This window comes from Cavia porcellus, unplaced genomic scaffold (genome assembly GCF_034190915.1).
Source record: "Cavia porcellus strain 051 isolate PalLab524CR breed Dunkin Hartley unplaced genomic scaffold, mCavPor4.1 scaffold_38, whole genome shotgun sequence".
Taxonomy (NCBI): domain Eukaryota; kingdom Metazoa; phylum Chordata; class Mammalia; order Rodentia; family Caviidae; genus Cavia; species Cavia porcellus.
In genome coordinates, this window is record NW_026947521.1 from 4,944,070 (window position 1) to 4,963,659 (window position 19,590).

The window sequence follows — 19,590 nt, forward strand, 5'->3', positions numbered from 1 at the left end:
TGCATAGCAAGACCTTGTCTCAAACACACAAACAGACCTACAAAGGGTTTTTTTTTTGTCTTTTTCATTTTTATCTGTACCGGGGATCAAACTCACCACCGCCTGCTAGCAAGGCAGGTGCTTATGCCGCTGAGCTAAATCCCCAGCCCCTCCTACAAAGGGTTTTATCCAACAATGATAGAATACACATTTTTCTCAGCAGCATATGGAACTTTTTCCAAAATAGACCATTTTTGAGGCCATGAAATAATCTTAAACACGAACATAAATAATCCCCTGTATAGCATTGATCATAGTGGGGTGAAACTACAAATTAGTAGCAAAAGAATCCACAAAAACTATGTAAACATATGAAAATTAAATAATAGATTATTGAATAATCACAAGAAATTGGGGAAGAAATTGAAAAGTGCATACCAACAAATGACAATGGAAAGGAAAAAAACAACAGAGGCATAATGTCCAATTCCTAAGGGACACAATGAAAGCACTTCAAAGAAGGCTGAGAATCGTAGAGAGCCCAAGTTAGTAACTTTACAGTGCAGCTCGAGGCTGTTGAAAGAGAAGAACAATCTGAATCAGAAACTAATAGAGTGACAAAAGGCAGAACAGAAATTAGTGAAATTGAGATCAGTGAATCCGAGTTGGTTCTTTAAATGGATGGAAAAGGAACCTGAGGATGGGGAGAGAAGGTGGAGAGGGAAAGAAGTAAAAAGTTGCAGAATATATATGGACCAGTTCCCTCACAGTAAAAGTACTATGTATCACAAATGTATTAATAAGAAATTGAGTCAGGAATATAGCTCAGCAGCACAGCGCCTGCAGAGAAGGTGGTAAGTTTGAGTCCCAGTACAAAAAAAAAAAAAAAATTCCACAGCAAATCCTGTCTCATCCCATGCATTCTCACTGACTGGCTCTGGGGCAGTGTTTTTCCTGTCCTCAGAATCATCCCAATTGTTCTTGGTGATCACGGAACATCACATCCTGATCTGTCAGTAATTTGTCTTTTTCTGAGCCTGTCCTAATGGACAGAAACTGTGTTTCCATGTTTGTACCTCACCTCAGAGCCTAATAAAAATTTTTTCAATAGGTAGGCAGTGGGGAAATAAAGACAGTGATTTAAAAATGGTGAATGTAAAAAGTTCATAATTCCAAGCCATGGTGGTGCACACCGATTCTCTTAGCTACTTGGGAGGCTGAGGGCAAAAGAACTGTAAGTTCAAGGCCAACCTGGGCAACAGTGTGAGACCCTGGTTGAGGATGGGGTGCTGCCTACAAGGTGCCTGGGCAAGCTGGGGAGTGTGAGTGTGTTCTCTACACCGCAGTGAGGTTGCTTCTTAGTGCCAGGTTGTGCAGTGCACTGGTGTTAACTGCAGATGCAGGACGCCTTGAAGAGCTCTGCAGTGGCACAACTGAAACTCACTGCTCCACCATGAGAAGCAGTCCTCTGGCCCCCCTCTACAACCTGCCCACTCATCCTTGAAATCCTTGTTCTGTCACTGCTTTTTTTGAGACAGGGTCTTGCTATGTAGTTCAGGCTGACCTTGAACTCATTATGTAGCCCAGACTGGCCTCCAATTTATGGTGATCCTCCTGCCTCAGCCTCCTCAGGGCTAGGATTGTAAGTGTCTGCCACCACGCCCAGCTCCTATCTTCTGATGGTGGCAATAGCTGCACTATGCATCTGTCCAAAGTCATGCTCTAAAGCTGGGTGTGGTGGCCTAGGCCTGTAATCCCAGCACTCTGGAAGGTTGAGGCTGGAAAATCACAAGTTCAAGCCCAGCCTGGACAATTTAGTGACTTGGAAAGACCCGGTGTTTAAACAGTGAGATTCAGGGCTGGGAATTTAGCTCAGTGGCATAAGTGCCTGCCTGGCAAGCACAAGGTCGTGAGTTTGATCCCTGGCGTGTGTGTACATACACACACACACACACACACACACACACACACACACACACACACACTGAGATGCAGTTCAGTATTAAAGTCCTGGGTTCAATCCCCAGTACCACCAAACAAACAAAAGGAAAAAAACACACTAAGAAAGGCAAATCATACTGTATGTAAATTACACCTAATTTAAACACTCTAAATGTGAACAACAAGAAATCACCCCGCAGCTTACTTAGTGGTTATAAGGTGTGAACTTCAACTTTTGCAGCACAGAAGTGTGGCTGTGACACTGTCCAATGTGGTCAAATTGAGTCTCACTAAAGCAGGACTAGCAGACCCTGGGTGCTGACCTGCGCGGTGGCCCTGATTACACAGGACCCAGGATTCAGACCTCATTCCTGGTTAACAGTGCCTGGAGGATACATTCACACAAATCCAGGAGTGAGGGAGAAGCTGTCTCAAGGGACAACTGGCTTGGACTCTGCAGAAAGGTCAGTATCAAGCTTAAAAAAAAAAAGGTGAAATGGGTGGGACAGGCAATTCCATGGAGATTAAGCGATACATCTTTTGACAAACCAGGTCCAACAGATGTTTTGGGCTAGTATGATGGCACTCACCTGTAATCCCAGCTAAACAGAAGGCTGAGGCAAGAGGATGACAAGTTGGATGTGTCTCAAAATAATTAAAAAGAGGATGGGGTGGGGAGGGAGTAAGGACTGGAGAGTGTAGCTCATTGGCTGAGCACTTGTTCACCATTTCGAGGCCTGGGTTCAGTCCTGGGTGAGGTGTGAGAGTACGGGCAAAGTAGGAGGATTTAAATGGGGACAGGGGATTAGATAGCATTGATAAGTCATGATTAAGGTCCTTATGCTTGCTAAAGGTAGTGGCTTTTGAGAGATGCTGACACGTTGGCATGATTTGTCTAAGTTAGAATATCTCTGCTAACATAAGTGAATACGTGGATGAGGTGGGGGGACCAGTAATAGGACTGTGGGCAAAAACTGTGTCCGTGGACAGGCACCAGTGCCTGCTGCAGTTAGAGAAATGCAGCTGTCCTCACCACCCAGAACTGTCCCCGGAGACACTGCAGCCACGCCGGACGGGTTGCTGGCCAGGGGCCCTCTCTTGTGCTGGCAGGGTATCACACAATCACACCTCTACACTGGCTCTGTGCCTGAGTCCCTGTGTCTTGGCCTAAATCTCACTCAAACTTCACCAACTTCACCAAAAATCGGAAGTGGGTTGTTTCTGGGCCCCCGGCTCCTATTGAGGGTGCCCTCCCCATCTGGATGTTTTGTTTGTGTTACGTCTGCGCGGTGACACTGTCGGCGACCACCGGGTCCCCAGGGGCCGCGTCCACGTGCACCTGCGCTCGCACCTGTGCTGCGGACATCGCAGCTGCTTCCTGCTGGGATGTCGCCCCCACCCCCATCTCGAGATCCACCAAGACTCCCTCACTGCCGCCCCAACTGCGACCCACGCTCTTCCGGAAGGGACAGCCCTGCGCTCGCCCCAGTCTCCCGGAAGTGCGCTTCTCTCCCGGCGGCTCTTGCGCTCGGCCCGGTCCCCGAGCGGGGAGGGCGTGGCTGCAGGCCCGGGGCGCCCCAGGTCAGCGCCCGCCCCGCCCTCGACCTGGGCTTTGTCCGCCCCAGCCTGGGCTCCCTTGGAGCCGGTGAAAGGCGTTGGTGGAGGGCTCAAGGCCAGCGTCCCCTGGATCTGGGAGCCCAAGGAGCAGCCGGGTGCGCGGAGCCCTCTCGGACAAGGATCGCACAAGGATCGCACAAGGATCGCATGGCCCGCAGAGGCTGGGACTTGATCTACGCACAGAGAAGCAGCCAGGGGCAGCAGGGGACTAGCAGTCGGGGGCCGCTGCCCCAACGGAGTCCAGCTTACGGAGCTGTCCCGTTCTCCGGGTGGGGAGGACAGCATCTCCGGCCACCCCCAGCTGATCCTGACTCCGTGTCCCCTGGCGAATACAAGGGACAACGCCCACCTCACCGGTGCCACTGGCCTGGCCTCTCGCCCGCCCCCTCGCAGGATGCCCGAGGGTCCCGAGCTGCACCTGGCCAGCCGCTTCGTGAACCAGGCCTGCCGCGGGCTGGTGTTCTGCGGAGCGGTGGAGAAGTCCCCAGTAAGCCGCAATCCTGAGGTGCCCTTTGAGAGCAGCGCCTACTGCATCTCTTCCATGGCCCGAGGCAAGGAGCTTCGCCTAACGCTGAGCCCTCTACCCGGGGCTCTGCCAGTCCGGGAGCCCCTGGCCCTGGTCTTCCGCTTCGGGATGACCGGCTCTTTTCAGCTGGCCCCCGCCGAGGCGCTGCCACCCCACGCCCACCTGCGTTTCTACACGGCCTCTGCTGCCCCCCGTCTGGCCCTGTGCTTCGTGGACATCCGCCGCTTTGGCCGCTGGGACCTGGGAGGCGAGTGGCAGCCAGACCGCGGGCCTTGTGTCCTGCTGGAGTATGAACAGTTCAGGTAGGACTGGCATCCGGCGTGAGAACCAAGGCAGTGTTCCCACCCTGAGCCTCTGGGTAAGAGGAGAGGCCACTGCCTGAACATAGAAACGCTAGCATGGACTGCAGCTTGCACCCAGAACACCACTGTTCCTTGGCGCTTCCTCTGGCAGAGGTGGAGGGTAAGAAGCAAGGCTGCAGTCAGGAGTGGCCCACTCCTGTAACCCTGGCACTTGGGAGCTAGAGGCAGGATGCTGAGCTCCAGGTTAGCCTGGGCCACTTGAGACTCTGTCTCACCATAAAACCTGAAGAGCAGCTGTGATGTAGCTCAGCAGTAGAGCCTTGCCCAGTATGTACATGGCCCTGGGTTCAATCTCCAAACTCCTCAACAGCTGGGAGGGGGAGGCAGCACTGGGTTTGTTTAAGAGGGCTGGTGGAGGTGGGGGCTGCCTGATGACAGCTCCTGAGTCAGGCTGGTCTCCATATGCTGCTAGCCCTGAGTCTGTGTCTTGGGCTCTCCTCTGTGAGTGTCCCCTACTGCAGGACCCACCTGGGATCTGATATTGGTCACCTAAAGTGACATGGTGCCAGCAACTTCCTCCCCTCACAGAGGTGTCAGAGTTACTGGTTTGTTCCAGCTTTGACCAGGACTGGGCATTACCATTACCTGGGAGGGAAAAGGAAACACAAGATGAACTCACACAGGAACTAGGGAAAATCCAACAGGTGAAGGTACAGTGGGTTACTTTGGTGGCAAGTGTGGAAGCACTAGGTATGGCTACTTAGGGAGGGACTCAGCCCCACAAATCCAAGGAAAGGATTCTAACTGGCAGGAGTACAGAGACTGGGGTGGCCTTAGCAGTTTCCCTGGGACAAGTCTATCCCTGGTCCTGGCTTTTGTACACTGTAACACTTTTGGACAGCTAGGAAGAAAGCCTTGCTTTTTTTTTTTTTTTTTTTTTTGGTCTTCTTGTTATGCAGTTCAGGCTGGCCTTGAATTCACTTTGTAGCCCAGGCTGGTCTTGAACTCGAAAGCATCCTCCTAGGTGCTGAGATTACAGATGTGCACCACCATGCCTAGAGGCCTCACCTTCCTTTTACAGAGCTCCAGGCTGGCCCTGCGCAGAGGGCTGTAGAACTGCCCTGCTGGAAGCTTCCCTTGATGGACAGCAAGGCTGTTTTTAGGGTCCTCTTGCTGGGGAGTGCATGGAGCCTGAGGAGCACCCAGGGGACCTTCCACTCTTTCCCCAGACTTGGTCCTCTGGCTCTGTCACACTCTCATACCCCTAGCCTAGCCAGTCTGCCCTGATCCTTTCCCTGAAGAAGCATTTTGAAAAATGTTTTTTTAGGGGTGAGGGAAGGAGCCCCAATCCTTGGACATAGCCAGATGCCCATTGGGGCAGGGTTTAGCATGGCCTAAACCACCAGGGTCCTTGCAGGTAGCTCCGGATCATACATGCCAGGAGGCCCTGTGCTCACTTACCTTGCACTCAAGTGTCCTGTGCTGAGCACAAAGACCAGTGTACGGACTCATGTGCTCCCTGACCATGCTGCTTCTGGTTGCTATTTTTCACCTTTCATAATAGATTTAAGTCTCATCTCCTCCCATTGAACAGACAGGAAACTTGAGGCTTTAGTGCTCAAATAGTATTGAGATAAAAGGAGGGCTAGGACCCTCTTTCCTCTCCTTGCACCCAGTAAGTTTCCCCCAGCTCCTTTCCATTGCCCCAGGAGTAGGGTAGAGGCTTCACAACCAGGACTGTGTTCCCCAGGGAGAATGTGCTCCGAAACCTGGCAGATAAGGCATTCAATCGGCCCATCTGTGAGGCCCTCCTGAACCAACGGTTCTTCAATGGCATTGGCAACTACCTGAGAGCAGAGATCCTGTTCCGGTTAGCAGGCGGGCCATGAGTGCGGGCCAGGGGGTGGGTTAATCCACTGATGTTGAGGCTCAGTGTGGCCCTCCTTGTATCCCTGCTACTCCAGGCTAAGGATCCCACCCTTTGAGAAGGCACGCACTGTCCTGGAGGCTCTGCAGCATCAACGGCTGGTGAGGGCACCTCGGAGATGTGAGCATGTGGTCTGGATGTGGGTGTCCCAAGCTGAACTCCACATGAGGAGTTGGGGAGGGGATGAGACACCTTGGGGCCCTGCCTCAAGCTGACAGCCAGGCTCTGCCTGCCCGTCTGCAGAACCCAGAGCTCACTCTGAGCCAGAAGATCAGGATCAAGCTGCAGAACCCGGACCTGCTAGAACTTTGCCACTTGGTGCCCAAGGAAGTAGTCCAGCTGGGTGAGGCCGAGGGAACCAAGACAGCTTGTAAGCCCTGCTGTGCAACCTGGACTGCTGTCCTCCTGAGCCTGGCTCCCCACTGGGTTGGGAGTTCATGGACTTCTTGGCCAGTGCCCATCTCCTCTAGGCTGCAACATAGCAGGCATGGCCACAGCAGGCGGGGGAGGCCATGGGCCAGAGTGGGGAAGGCACAGCCATAATGACACAATGAGTGGCAGGGGGGGAGCTTGACTCTGACTCAGTTACAGCTGTGGACCAGGTCCCACGCTTTCTGCCCAGAGTCAGCCTCTCACCTCTGCTGGGTCCCTGTGTCCCACAGGGGGCAAAGGCTATGGGCCGGAGCAAGGGGAGGAGGACTTCGCTGCCTTCCGAGCCTGGCTGCAGTGCTACAATGTGCCAGGCATGAGCTCCCTGCGGGACCACAATGGCCGCACCATCTGGTTTCAGGTCTGGGCTCTGCTGCTCACACAGGCACACAAAACCCAGGGAAGCTGGTGAGGTGGAGATGCCTAGAGCCCACGGAGGTCCCCAAGGGTCACATGGTGATACCCGTCCCCTCTGTTGAGCCCCAGGGTAGCAGCTGGTGGAGGTCTCCAGGCAGGCAGCTACAAGGCTTGCCTCTGTGAGGAAAGCTGCTGCTGTCCAATGCAGGCAGATTCCACAATTATGCGTTTTCTGTTTTAGGGGGATCCTGGCCCCTTGGCCCCCAAAGGTAAGCAACTGCTAATGTAATAGGCTAAGGAGCCATGGAATGGGTGCTAGAGAAGGGGCTGAAGCTGCAGGACCCCCAAACCCCAGCAAAATGTCCTGCAGGGAGCAAGTTCCGAAAAAAGAAATCCCAGGAAACCCTCCCAGGACCCATGGATGGAATGGAGGTATGGCTGCCTACCCCTGCCTCCCATGCAGCCCTGCCCTGGCTGCATCTCCCAGGCTGGCCTCATGGCCAGCTGCCTGCCCCTGACACCAGGTGGACAGGTCCTGACCATCCTATGGCTGCTGAGGGGAAGGACCCTCAAGATCTGTGTCTCTTCTACCCAGTGCCCTCCACCTCTAATCAAGGGACCTTCTAAGACACCAGGGGCTCAAAGGGACCTTCCTGAGATGACTACAGCCCCCCAGCCTGACAGGCCAGGCCTCCAACATGACCCAGAAGCTCCCATAGTCCTTGAGAAAGGGAGGAGGCGGCGGCGGCGGCAACAGGCCACCACAGGTGGGGAAAATAGGCCTTGGGAAGCAGGTGGGATGCCCTGTAGGAAGTGTGCAGAGGCAGGGGGAGCCTACTGGGCAGGCCCAGTGTGGGGTCTCAGCACCCCGCCTCTTTTTGTCCCCCAGGCCGCCGCAGAGCACGGAAGAGGAAGGCTGACAGCCCATCTGAGGAATCTGGGGTCACCACAGCCTCTTAGCTTGTCTCCTTGCTTGCACTTACCCTTTTGGGTACCCAGCTGGGAACCTGAGCCTGTCCAAGTTCCTAGAAGCAACACTGGAAGGGCCACATAGCTGTGGCCTGTGGCTGTTCAACTGTCATGTTTTTAATTGTATTCCATATTCCACATTTTTAAAACACTCATGGAAAATGGAGTATTTTTATATGAACGAATAAATTTGAACTTTCTGGCACTTCTTGGGCTGGCTGCAGGTCTACAATGGCTAGGTCATTTTTATTTACTTACTTTCTTAAGACAAGATCTTGTTATATAGTCCAGGCTGGCCACAAACATGTGGCGATCTTCCTGTTGCAGCCTCCCAAGGGCAGGGGTTACAAGTGTGTTGCCACTATGCTTAGCTCAATGGCTAGGTTGGAATGAAGCCTGCTGCCCAGTAACAGGGACCTCCTTAGCAAGGCAGACTGAGCCCCAAATTGTCCTCAAGGCTCTGGCTATCAGAGCTTGGGAGGTGGTGCATTACAAGGCTCCAAGCTCCTCCAAGTCAGGCTCTTTCAGGGCCAGTGGCGGCCCCCCAGCCTGGCCCTGACTAGTCACCGCTGCTCTCCTATAGGCCCAGCTAGAATGTACCCACCTGACTTCCTCCCCAGGTCCTCTGTCTCTTATCTCAGAGTCCTCAGGCTCTGGCATGTTACTGACACCCCGCACACATAGGTGACCTTGGCCTGCCTTTAAATCCCTGGGAAGAAACCCTCCCCTTCTACCCTAAAGCTGAAGACAAGCCCCAAGGAAAACCAGCAGGAGCTACTAGCAGGTTGCTGCTGACCTAAGAATTTATTGTGCCCGAGGTGACAGGTCCTTGTTTGAGGCTGGGAAGGCAACTGAGTCCCAAAGCCTTACATAAACAAAACATCACCCCCAGGTACTCAGGTTGATGGAGGCTGGAGCACCAGCAATAGGGACCTCACTTGGAAGGGAGAAAAGGTGACCTTCAGGCGTGAGTCTTGAAAGGGCAGATGGCCAGCAGGATCTCTGCGTTCCAGGAGATCGCAGCTATGGGACAGACAGGGTCATCAGGGCCAGAAGGGATGGGACTCCCACCTGCGACCCCACCCATGCCTCCACTCACAGGACAGCCTCCTGCACGGGCAGCGATGTGTGCACCCAGCAGTTCACGTGGCTGCCGTGGGCCTCGTACAGCCGCAGGACCAGTGTGCGCTTCTGAGTTATGGTCTCAGCCTGGGGAGGGAGGCAGGTGGTGGGTAGGCTGTAGCATGGCCAGCCTGGGACCCTGACCCCAGAAAGCACCCCATGCTTGCCTGTTTGATGGTCTCCAACACAACAGCTGGCGAGGAGAGTGAAAAGGCACTCCAGGCAGTAGTTGGTGCCGGACCTGGGGCTGGCAGCACCAACAAAGGGAAGTTGAGGCTGTAGGCAGCAGGGATAACACCAGCATCCTGGAAGGAGCCTGAGCATGGCCAGAAAGGCACGCATGGTGAAAACAGAGCCCTCTGGGGGGCCAGGCTGCTAAGGTATATACCAAGGAGGGTGGTTTATGTGGCTTAGAGCAGGGCAGGGTTAATCAGGGCGGAGGAAAGCCCTGGCATGCCTGGCACTCACCTTCATGTGGCATCAGTGCATAGGTGAACTTGTGGCACCCCATGTCAGCGGTGGCATCAGGAGCCTTAGGTGCTCGAAGCCTGCAGTGGGAGGGAGCCAGGGCTAGAGTCTGGCCTGGAAAGACCAGCCTCCCACAGCAGGCCAGCCTGGGAGGGCCCACTCACAGCGATAGGCTGAGGATGTTGCCTCGCACCGAGGCCCCATACTTGCAGTCGTTGAGCAGGGCCAGCCCGAAGCCATGCTCAGACAGGTCCATCCAGCGGTGGGTCCATACCTGCGGCATGTCCAAGACCACTTGGTGATCCTACTCCTTTCCTTGGGTCCCTATTCACTGGCATGCCTATCATGAGGGTGTCACTAGGATTCAATTCTCGTCTTCACTTTAGCAAACTTCATGTATGCTACCCAACCTGTCTGCCTCATGCATATCAAACTAAATGTACAGCATTTAGCCTGAGCTCTGGCACAGGCAACTGCTGGTCCTGCTTGTTCTTTTCCTCGCTCACACCACACAGTCTGTCTCTCAGCCTACCCCTGTGGCAGACCTCAAATCGAGCCCAGTCCCAGGAGGTGTTGTAGTGTGTGGGTCGCTGCAGGTGCCCAAACTGGATCTCGTAGGTAGCCTGGGGGCTCCGCACGCGGGCAGGGAACTCCACCTTCAAGAACTTGTGGGCCTCGTGCCAGTACACCTGGAAGCACAAGGGAAGGGAAGAGAGGGCCACCCCTAGCTAGGGACGACCCCTCTTCACCAGCTACTCCTGGGAAAGGTGGCCACCGCCCTGTCCCAGCTACCTCAGTGTGGAAACGGACATAGGGGCAGCCAATGTCCAGCACGACCTCCTGGCTGAGCCGACTGCTGGGGCTGATCTGTAGCAGGAACCAGGCACTGCCCCGAAGGCCACCCTCACTGCCCACAGCCAGCGTCCCTGCTTGGGCTAGCACGGGCTTCCTGTGGGACAGAGGGGGACACTGAGCCAGGATAGCCTGTATCCTCACCTCCTGTCCTCCAAGTACTGCCCAGCAGATACCGTGTCTCCAGGTGGTAGTCCATGACGTCCCAAGCATCCCAGTACAAGGGGACATCATCAAACAGTACAAACTGGTTCCCCAGAGCACCCTCAGCAACGGCCTCCCTGAAAGGACATGGGAATCAGCATTTTCCATCTGTATGACCTTGCGCCCACCTGGAGACACAGGGTAAGTGGGGACAGGGGATACTTGGCCCAACCTGCCTCACCCACAGTGGGTCCCGGGTGAGTCCCTAGTGGGCCGTTGTGGCCAAGGGATGGAGGGACAGGTACGGATAAAGGACAGCAAGGAGTTAGCACCTGCCAGAGGCCACCAGAATTAGGGATGTCAGGTGGCCAGTTGGATCCAGTCTCACTCGGATGATGCCATTGTCCAGAGTCACAGAACCGTCAGTCTTGGGTGGGAGAGAATTAAGAAACTGAGCCTGCAGGGGCCTCCACAACCAGGGCCCTCCCATCCTCGGCTCCAGCCCCCTGGGTATGGGCTCAGGAGCACCCAGGACACCTGGGTCCTCCTGGGAGCTGTAGGACTTACCTCCTGCATCACGGACACTGGCTGCTGGGGCAGCAGAGGCTGTGGCGAGGTGGGGGCAGGAGGAGCAGGCGCATAGCCTATGCTAGGCACGGTCACCAGGGCTGAGGGTGAGACCCAGCCATCAGTGCAAGCCACTGACCACCCAGAGACCTTGCTCAGGTCAAAACAGGGTGGTGAATGACATAGCTCCTACCCTCTGCCATGAGGCACCCCGAGACCCCTAGAAATCCCCAGCAGAGTGTGCTGTGTTCCTGAGTTCTGGTGGCCCGAGTTCTTCCCCTCCGCTCCTACCGAGGGTCTGGGCCCCACCAGGGTTGGGCAGAGCCAGCACTTCTGTGCGCTTCCAGGGCAGTGTGTTGACAACCAGAAGGCCCTTGGGCCCAGGCTCCCCAGCACATAGGGCACCAGCTGCAGCACTGAGCAGTGTGTTGCCATGGGAACGGATGTCTGTGGAAAGAAGGGCTGCTCATAGGGTCATGGGTTTGGGTGATCCGTGTATTCCATGGAGGGGAAGTTGTGGGCCCAGCCCCCGTGTATTCCATGGAGGGGAAGTTGTGGGCCCAGCCCCAGGTTGCAGAGGGCAGTGGGACTTATCAGCCTCACCTTCGTAGTGTTTCATGGCATCCTCTGCCACCAGCTGGATGCAGCTTCCAGTCACCACGTCATGGAACTGGTTCAGCAGCAGGAGCCTGAGAGGGCAGTGAGGGTGGGAATGGGATGCTGGCACTGGCAGTGGCAAAGGTGTCTGGGCTTGGCAGGGGCAGGTGCCAGGCTGACCTCCAGAGGTGCTGTAGCTGGGCTGCTGGGTATAGGAAGTGGGTACCACGGGCCAGAGCCAGGCTGCTGAGCAGCTCAACGTCGTGCAGGATCCGCTCACATTCCCGGTTCCCCTTCTTGATCTGTGCCCAAGGGGCAGAGGTGGGTGAGTCTGGGTCCTGCCTAAGTATCCCAGGATATTCCAGAGCCGCCTGAGCTATAGCCCACTCTGCCCACTCCACCTGGACCTTCTCCTTCAGCACCCCAGGGCCCTAGCCCTTGCCATGTCTCTCCTTGGGATGGAGCAGCTGGGCTCTGCCCCACCTCTAGCCAGCTGCAGACCTGGGCATGGGTGGTGTAGGTGCCATTGTGTAGCTCCAGGAAAAGCTCCCCAACCCATGTGCACAGCTTGCCCTGGTCACTCTCCAGTGCTTGGAAGAGCTGGTCCGGAGAAGATAGCTGCACCCTAAGAGAGGCCACAGCTTAAGCCTCAAAGTCTTCCACTCTGAGGAAGCCCCATCACAGCTCCTGGCACACACAGCACTGGCTCCAGAAACTCAGGAACTGCCCTCTGGTAGGCTTAGGCTCCTACCTACCATGGCATTCCCCGCTACCCACTAGATGGAAGCCTGGAGAAGCTAGTAGGCGGGGCTTGGAGGAGGATGAGGGTGGAGGGGCGAGCCCAGTGCAGGGGTAGAGGGCAGGCTCGAGGCCAGGGCTGAAGTGGCTACACAAGTGACGCCTGACCTGGGCAGCCCATCGGTGTGGTCCAGGCGCCTCAAGCGGTCCAGCATGGTCTGAGTGGGGCCACCACCCCCATCACCAAAACCAAAGAGAAAGGCACTGTGGTTGGCTCGCCCCTTGTCCTGGTTGTTGGTCACAGTCTTCAGCACCTGGAATGAAGGGCAGTGAGTTGGCCCACCTAGCCCAGGATGCCTGGCCCTCTCTAGCTGCCCCTCACCTGGCTCTAGGTGCCCCTTACCTCTTCCACATTGCCCTGCATTCCATAGGAGTCACCAGGTGGGAAGTGAACCAGCACAGGAGAGCCATCCAGTCCCTCCCAGAGAAAGGTGTGGTGCTAAAGCAGAGGACAGAGGCAGGGAGAGGCCAGGGTCAGGATGAAGCAGGGTGGCCTTCCCAGACGGTGCTCACCCTGGCTTGCCTGCTGCAAGATGCTGATGGCACCTCAGCCCTATCCCACTATCCCAGGGGGATCTGGTGGTCTGCTGGCGCTCCTTGATAAGCCTGGGCAGAGGCTTAACTGTCTTGCTGCGACCCTGACCCTGAGTTGTGCTCACAGGGAAGGAGTTCACCAAATTCCAGCTCAGCTTCTGGGTCAGGAATCTCGTGATGCCACAGCCACGCATGATCTGGGGGAGCTGTGCCGAGTAACCGAATGTGTCTGGCAGCCAGAACTATAGAAAGAGGGCCATTTTGGGACTCAGCCTCAGCCCCAGTGCCCTGGGTGAGCCTACCCATACTGTGCCCAGATGGGGCTGGCCCTCCCTACCTCAGAACACAGCTTCCCAAACTCCTGCAGGAAGAACCTCTGGCCCTGCAGGAACTGCCTCACCATGGCCTCTCCACTGGGCAGGTTCCCATCCTGGTAAGGGAACAGAGAGGTGGCCAGTCAACCTGAGTGGGCAGAAGGCAGGCAGGGGCAAGGGCCAGCTCTACATCCCTGATGAGAGGCTAGGCCTCAGGAAGTGCCCACTTCCTCACTTCCTACTCAGTGTGAGTGTGCATCTGCCTGTGGTGGTGCTGGGATCAGACCCACCTCCCTGGGAAGCCTGGGGGACTAATAAACGCTGTCACAAAGAGGGCAGGAGCAGCCTCTAGAAAATTACCCACTAGACCAAGGGGCTGGCCAGCTGGGGGAAGGCCATTGATATGGGGTACTCACCATTTCCACCCAGGTGCCTCCCACAGGCACGAACTGCCCTCGGCAGGCAAACTCCTGAAGCTGGGCATATAAGCTGGGGTAGTGGCTCTTTACCCACTCGAGCTGCTGTGCCTGTGGGGTGGAGATGGGGAGAGATGGGCCATGGGTGACAAGGACCTCATGTAGGGCTAAGAATCTGGGACTCTGAGGCACAAGAATCCCCAGAACCCACCCTGCCCCATGGAGCTTCCCTGACCTGAGAGCAGACAAAGATGAAATCGGCATTCTGCTCCATGAGCTTTACGGCTGTCACCCAGCTCCGGGCACATTTCCGCACAGTCTCCTTAAAGGGCCACAGCCAGGCTGGAGAGGGAGAGGGCAAGAGTGCAGTGGCAAGATCCCCAAAGGTCCCTTGCTTCTTCCCTGTCCCAGCACCCTGCTGGCCCAGCCCTCCTCCCGGTCGGGGGCCCGGCCATTCATTCCTTGGGGCCCATGACCTCCTCCTCAGCTGTCGCTTCAAATCCTCTGTGTGGTAGGAGAGGGTGGGAAAGGAAACCTGTTTCTTTACCTGCCTGGAACTGTGCACCCTGACACACAGATACACACCCCACACTGGCACAGCAGAAAACCTTGTTCTATGATTCAGAAACCCTCACTGCATCAGAATCAACATGTTAGGAAGCTTGTTGAAAATTTCTCACAGCCTCAAGACACTGGAATTCCAGTAGGACCAGAGCTGACCTATGACACCGGGCATTTGGGCTCAGTCTCAGTTAGCTCTACACCTTCTCTCTCTGAGGATTCATGCAAACTTATCAATCGTGTCCTGCTCCATTTGGCTAAGTACCTCTCCTGCATTCCCCACAGGCTCTTCCACCCCATGCATCACCACAGCTGTGGTCACTCTGTAGCCATCACTCTGTGATGTTACCCCAGTCTCCAGCACACTGTGAGGCAATAGGTTTTGTTGACAGAATAAGTCACAGTGAGAAGAGCCCATAGTTGTGCACTTCTGCCCCATTTTACAGGTGGAGAAACAGGCCCAAAAGGCGTGTGGGACTATGGAGAGGCTCACTGTGTTTCTTGGACACAGCCACAGTTTGAGGGCTCGGCTCCTGCCTTTTCAGCCAACCCAACCAGTGGTACCTACCTGTATCAATGTGGCAGTGGCCCATGGCATGGAGAGTGTGCTGGCTGTCACCCCCACGTTGACCAAAGAAATGGGAGGCCAAGGCCTGGGCCACTGGGAAGGTCTCAGGTCGGGCAGGGTCACAGACATTCACCATCTGGTTGGCCGTGTACAGGGCCTGGAAGCTGCGCTGGTTGTCCTTCCCGAGGCCCTGTGTGGGGTTCTGTCTGTAAGTCCCCTCTCAAGCTCCAGCACTGGGTCCAGCTGACCTCCTAGGTTCCCAGCAGGGCCTCTAGCCCTTTGTCCCCACCTCCCTTGATGTCACATTAGCACCATGTCCCTTTACTTAGGAAAATCCTCATTTTGCCCTGGATTTGAGTCCCAGTGACTTAGCAGAGAAAACAACACATTCAGAGCAGGCAATGCAGTGACCAGGGTGTGTGGTGTCAGTACCTTGGCTATGCCCAGCAGTAGTTCCAGGTCCACCAGGAGCAGGTGGATATCCCGGTGGAACACAGCCAGCTCGGCCCGCTTCAGCTGGAACATCTTCTCAGGGTCAGGAGGAGCAATCATGGTTCCCTTTCCAGCCCCCAGGAGCCCACTGCAGGCCACTTCCACATAGAGGGTTAGGCTGCAAACATGGCGAGGCCAAGCAATGCACAGGGACCCCCAGGGAAGGGGCACACAGGCAGTGTTCAGCTGCCCCTCCCAACCATCTCCATGACCCACCACCTGGAAGATCCAGAAAAAGTGGCCAGGTGTGTGACAGAAACCCCAAGACCAAGCCATGGCCTTCTGAGTATTCTGCCTCGATCAGGGATAGCAAGTGGCCTGGCTTGGGAGCCTGTGAATACCACTGTTTAACCTTTTATTTCCAAAGTTGTAAGAGCAAAGTACTGTGTTAGCCTTACAACCTACCCTGCATATTGTAAGTGTGACTTTTCAGTTCAAACTCCATCAGCCATCAAGAGTGGAAGTTGCTGCACCCAAGCCTCTCAGGGTAACCCTGGCAGGGAAGCCTGTAACTTTCTCTTAGCCGGGCATGGTGGCACACACCTGTAATCCCAGCACTCAAGAGGCTGAGGCAGAAGGATCGCTGCAAGTTTCAGGCCAGCCTGGGCTACACAGTGAGTTCAAGGCCAGCCTGAACTACATACTCAACTCCCAGCATTTTCTTTCAAAGCCCTCATTTGTTTTGTAGTTATGAGTTCTTCAGCATTATAAGGAAATGAACCTCAGATTTTCATATTAAGCTACATCACCAGCTGTGTGTGTATGTGTTTGTGTGTGTGTGTGTGAGAGAGAGACAGACAGACACAGAGAGACAGTCTTGCTAAGTTTGAGCACAGGATAGGCTCAAATTTGTGATCCTCCTGCATCAGCCTCCTAGAGTGCTGGATTTAGAGGTATGTGCCATCATGCCTGGCTTATATGAGTATTTCTGTGTCTCAGCTATTCAGGACCATATTCCCAGTAGATAGAAACATCTGAAACAGTGTTCAGTAAATAGAAAGCATAATAATAATGTCTATGAAGCCCTTCAGGTGGTATCATAAGATGCCCATGTTATATTATAGGTTGTAAAAAGTCAAGGTGCAAAACACTGAAGTAAAGCTAGAGGTGTAGCTTAATGGTAGGCAGCTTGATCAGCAGGAGCACACTTCTAGGACCAATCCCCAGCACCATGGTGCTGGTGGGAGAGAATTAACTCAGCTAGTAAAAAAGACTTTTTACTGAAACACCGAGAATATGAATACTGAGGTGACAATAGCTGTCATCTCTAGGTGGTGGACAATGGGAGAAATTTACTTCTTTGTGTTTTTCTATACTTACTGCAAGAAGGTAAACATTATGTTTAGTCAGGCAAAGGCCTACTTTCTCAACCAGACTGCTAATGGCTGTGCTGGAGGCAGAAGGGCTTCTGAGGTACCTCAGGCCTTCTGTCCACCCAAGTGCCCATCAGGGCACAGGCACTCACCTCCGGGGGTCTCCTTCTCCCAGCCTGTTGGTCAGGATGTAACTGTTCTTCTCACCCTCTGTAGTCAGACCCTGAGAGGGAGTTAAGAGATAGGGCCTAGGTCTTTGGACAGTTCAAGGGATGCATAAGAAGAGAGGTGCCAGTCTCCAGCACTTGGTCCTCTCTCTCAGGAAGGGTCTCACATCCCACAGCAGTGAGCATCCTGACCACTAAATGGCATGTGCTTGCCAGTGGAAATGGTTTTATGTGAAGAGTTCTGGACAGGAACTAGGAAAATTGGGTGTGGTTTATTGTGGCCACTGCACTCTGAGTATTTAAATACCTGAAAAGAAACTCCATAAAGACAGGGACAGGTGTGCCTTATATCCTGTTACCTCCTCAGTACCTCATGGAGTGTGTACCAAGTGGCTGCACATATCAGTTGAGCTAGTGAAGGGAAAGAGGGAGGAGGAAGGGAAGAAGGCCTCTGCCTTCTTCCAGGACAGGAAACACAACAGTCCTAGCCCCAGATTAAGTCCAGTTTGGATGCTGCATGAACCAGTGAACGAAGTTGTATCTATCTGTTTCTTAATCTGTTAAGTGAACATAAAGACAAGCCACACAGGATTATAAAGCTTAAAGCCTGATGTGAAGATATCCGAAGTCTTACTTTATAGCATCTAGAAATCTGAAAAATTTCCCCTAAGCATGTATTATATAGAATAACTTTTATTGAAACCAGTACTATACAGGTGCCCAAGGGTAACTTTCGCAGTCATTAAGTCCTGAGATCTCTCTAAAAGCAAAGCCACTTGGGTGGGGCTCAGAGTTGGTGTACCCAGGCCCTGGGGCCAGACCACTCACCTGGACTGGCTCTCCATCGCGCCAGACTAGGCCTTCTCCATCACTTTCCCAGCAGAGGTGAATTTCCTGGCCTATCCATGCCTCGGGGATGATCAGCTCCACCCGGAACCAACAGGTCCACCACCTACAAGACCCATGGTGATGTGCCCAGAGGTAGAAGACCCTCCTGGGTAACTTCTTGATGTATCAGCAGGGGCCTGGGACGCGCTCTGAGTCTGCAGCAAAGTACTCAGCCACAAAAAAGGATCAAGGGATGGGCAAAAGGGGTCAGTAGGGTAAAGGCAATCAGAGGCGCCCCTAGCAGTGTACCAGAAAAAGGACCAGGTGGAAACTTCCAGGAAGCCTGCGGAATCAGAGCCGTGCGGCAGGGGACGCTGCGCCGCACGGGCGGCAGGTCAGGGAAGAGAGCGGGGGCGTGGCTCTGACCGGGTGTTACCTACGTTGGTCCGAAGCGATCGCCGACCTGCGCTGGGCGGAAGTCTTGCTGCACAGCGTCCTGGTAGCGCAGCCGCTCGGGCGTCAGGAAGCTGGAGAGCGCGGCCACAGGGTGCCGTTGCCCGAAGAGCCTGGCAGGAGGGCGGGATGTGTTTCCATAAGCCCCGCCGCTCCGCCATTCGCGTCTCTCTGGATTTGTTCCCGTCCCCGCTTGCACCTGCCCCGGAGGTTGCAATCAGTGAAGTAGAGGGGTGACACGAACTTCTCCACCCGCTCCAGCGCCGTGCGCCAGTGCTTCAAGGCCGGTACTGCCGCTGCCATTGCCACGTGTCCACGGCTCTGCCGGACGGCTGTATGCTGCTGAGACCGAGAATCAAAGGTTCCGGCGTCCGCCTGCCTGTCCCGACCCGGGCTGCTTTTCTTGCAACAATGGCGGCTTTTGGAAGCCCTTATTGGGCTGGGCCGAGTTGGAAACTACAACTTGCACTGTTGGGCTCTCCTGTTTCATCCATGCAGGTAGGCCGGAAGTGAATCCCTAAATGAAAGTGTGACGAGGGCCCGGTATCGGACCTGCGCCAATTATTAGGTCTGAGGGTCCCGACGGCAGTGAATTCATTCTCTCCAGGTCTGGCCAGAGCCCTGATTTAGCCTAGTAGCGCACACAGCCAGGCTGTTAGGGTGGGGGTTTCTATGCTATGGGCAGCAGTGTGCAAGGACAGAAGAGACTGCACCCCGTGGCCTTTCCTGTCAAAAGGCTTTACTTGGGGCTAGGGATTTAGCTCAGCGGCATAAGCGCCTGCCTTGCAAGCAGGCAGTCGTGAGTTCGATCCCCAGTACCGATTAAAAAAAAAAAAAAAAAAGGCTTTCCTTCAGTTCCACTGGTTTCTAGCGCTTTGCTAAGCCATAAATCCAGTGAACTAAAGCAGGTCACTGCGGAGGACTGCACAGCCCAGGACCCAGCCCTGCAATTCCATTCGCATCTCTACGACTGGTGTTTTCTCGAGGTAGCCAGTTTTGTTTATAAAAGCACCAGGAAAAAAAATATATACCTTAAGGTGATGAGGGACAGAATGCCAACTGTGGCTTAAAGAGCTTTTAGCTCTGTACAGAAACGAAACAGGTTGGCCATGGAGAATGGAGGTCTGAGGCCAGATAACAAGCAAACTTTTGCTGCATGTGAAGGTCTCCAGCCTGTCGCCTGCATTGGTAGGTTGGGGTTTTCTCCCGAGCTGGCCTTCAGATTCTGTCCTGACTTCTAGAACACTGGAGGGTCCTGCTCCTTCAGTTCCTCATGCAGGTCCAACTCTGCTAATTTTCCTCCAAGGAGCAGAGAGGGATGGGCTGTTGAAGATAGCCTCAAGGTCTCT

General features: G+C 54.6%; 2 protein-coding genes across 9 annotated transcripts; one reads left to right on the forward strand and one right to left on the reverse strand.

Annotated features, from left to right (window-relative positions):
- The first annotated feature begins 3,928 nt into the window (after positions 1–3,928).
- Neil1 (nei like DNA glycosylase 1) lies at positions 3,929–8,252 on the forward strand. 5 transcript variants are annotated; one of them, XM_013145612.2, is made up of 9 exons: positions 3,929–4,365; positions 6,116–6,235; positions 6,330–6,393; positions 6,536–6,662; positions 6,955–7,082; positions 7,320–7,347; positions 7,449–7,510; positions 7,674–7,845; positions 7,968–8,252. In XM_013145612.2, exons 1-9 carry the CDS (start codon positions 3,932–3,934, stop codon positions 8,036–8,038), a joined length of 1,206 nt encoding a protein of 401 aa, XP_013001066.1. In that variant the 5' UTR covers positions 3,929–3,931; the 3' UTR covers positions 8,039–8,252. The 5 variants fall into 5 exon arrangements, with proteins under 5 accessions (XP_013001066.1, XP_003463658.1, XP_013001067.1 ...); XM_003463610.4 differs by having other exon boundaries at positions 6,536–6,635; XM_013145613.2 differs by lacking the exon at positions 6,116–6,235.
- Positions 8,253–8,832: 580 nt separating this feature from the next.
- Man2c1 (mannosidase alpha class 2C member 1) lies at positions 8,833–18,578 on the reverse strand. 4 transcript variants are annotated; one of them, XM_013145611.3, is made up of 26 exons: positions 18,486–18,578; positions 18,229–18,354; positions 17,789–17,912; positions 16,946–17,016; positions 15,421–15,598; positions 14,989–15,178; positions 14,095–14,201; positions 13,860–13,970; positions 13,467–13,559; positions 13,255–13,371; positions 12,939–13,034; positions 12,704–12,849; positions 12,299–12,422; positions 11,978–12,099; positions 11,804–11,889; positions 11,492–11,647; positions 11,201–11,301; positions 10,966–11,060; positions 10,666–10,770; positions 10,430–10,586; positions 10,183–10,326; positions 9,802–9,911; positions 9,638–9,717; positions 9,337–9,485; positions 9,147–9,256; positions 8,833–9,070 (listed from the first exon to the last, which is right to left on the reverse strand). In XM_013145611.3, exons 1-26 carry the CDS (start codon positions 18,542–18,544, stop codon positions 8,944–8,946), a joined length of 3,084 nt encoding a protein of 1,027 aa, XP_013001065.1. In that variant the 5' UTR covers positions 18,545–18,578; the 3' UTR covers positions 8,833–8,943. The 4 variants fall into 4 exon arrangements, 3 of the variants coding, with proteins under 3 accessions (XP_013001065.1, XP_003463657.1, XP_023418061.1); XM_003463609.5 differs by having other exon boundaries at positions 18,441–18,573; XM_023562293.2 differs by lacking the exons at positions 13,255–13,371; positions 13,467–13,559 and having other exon boundaries at positions 18,441–18,573.
- Positions 18,579–19,590: the final 1,012 nt, after the last annotated feature.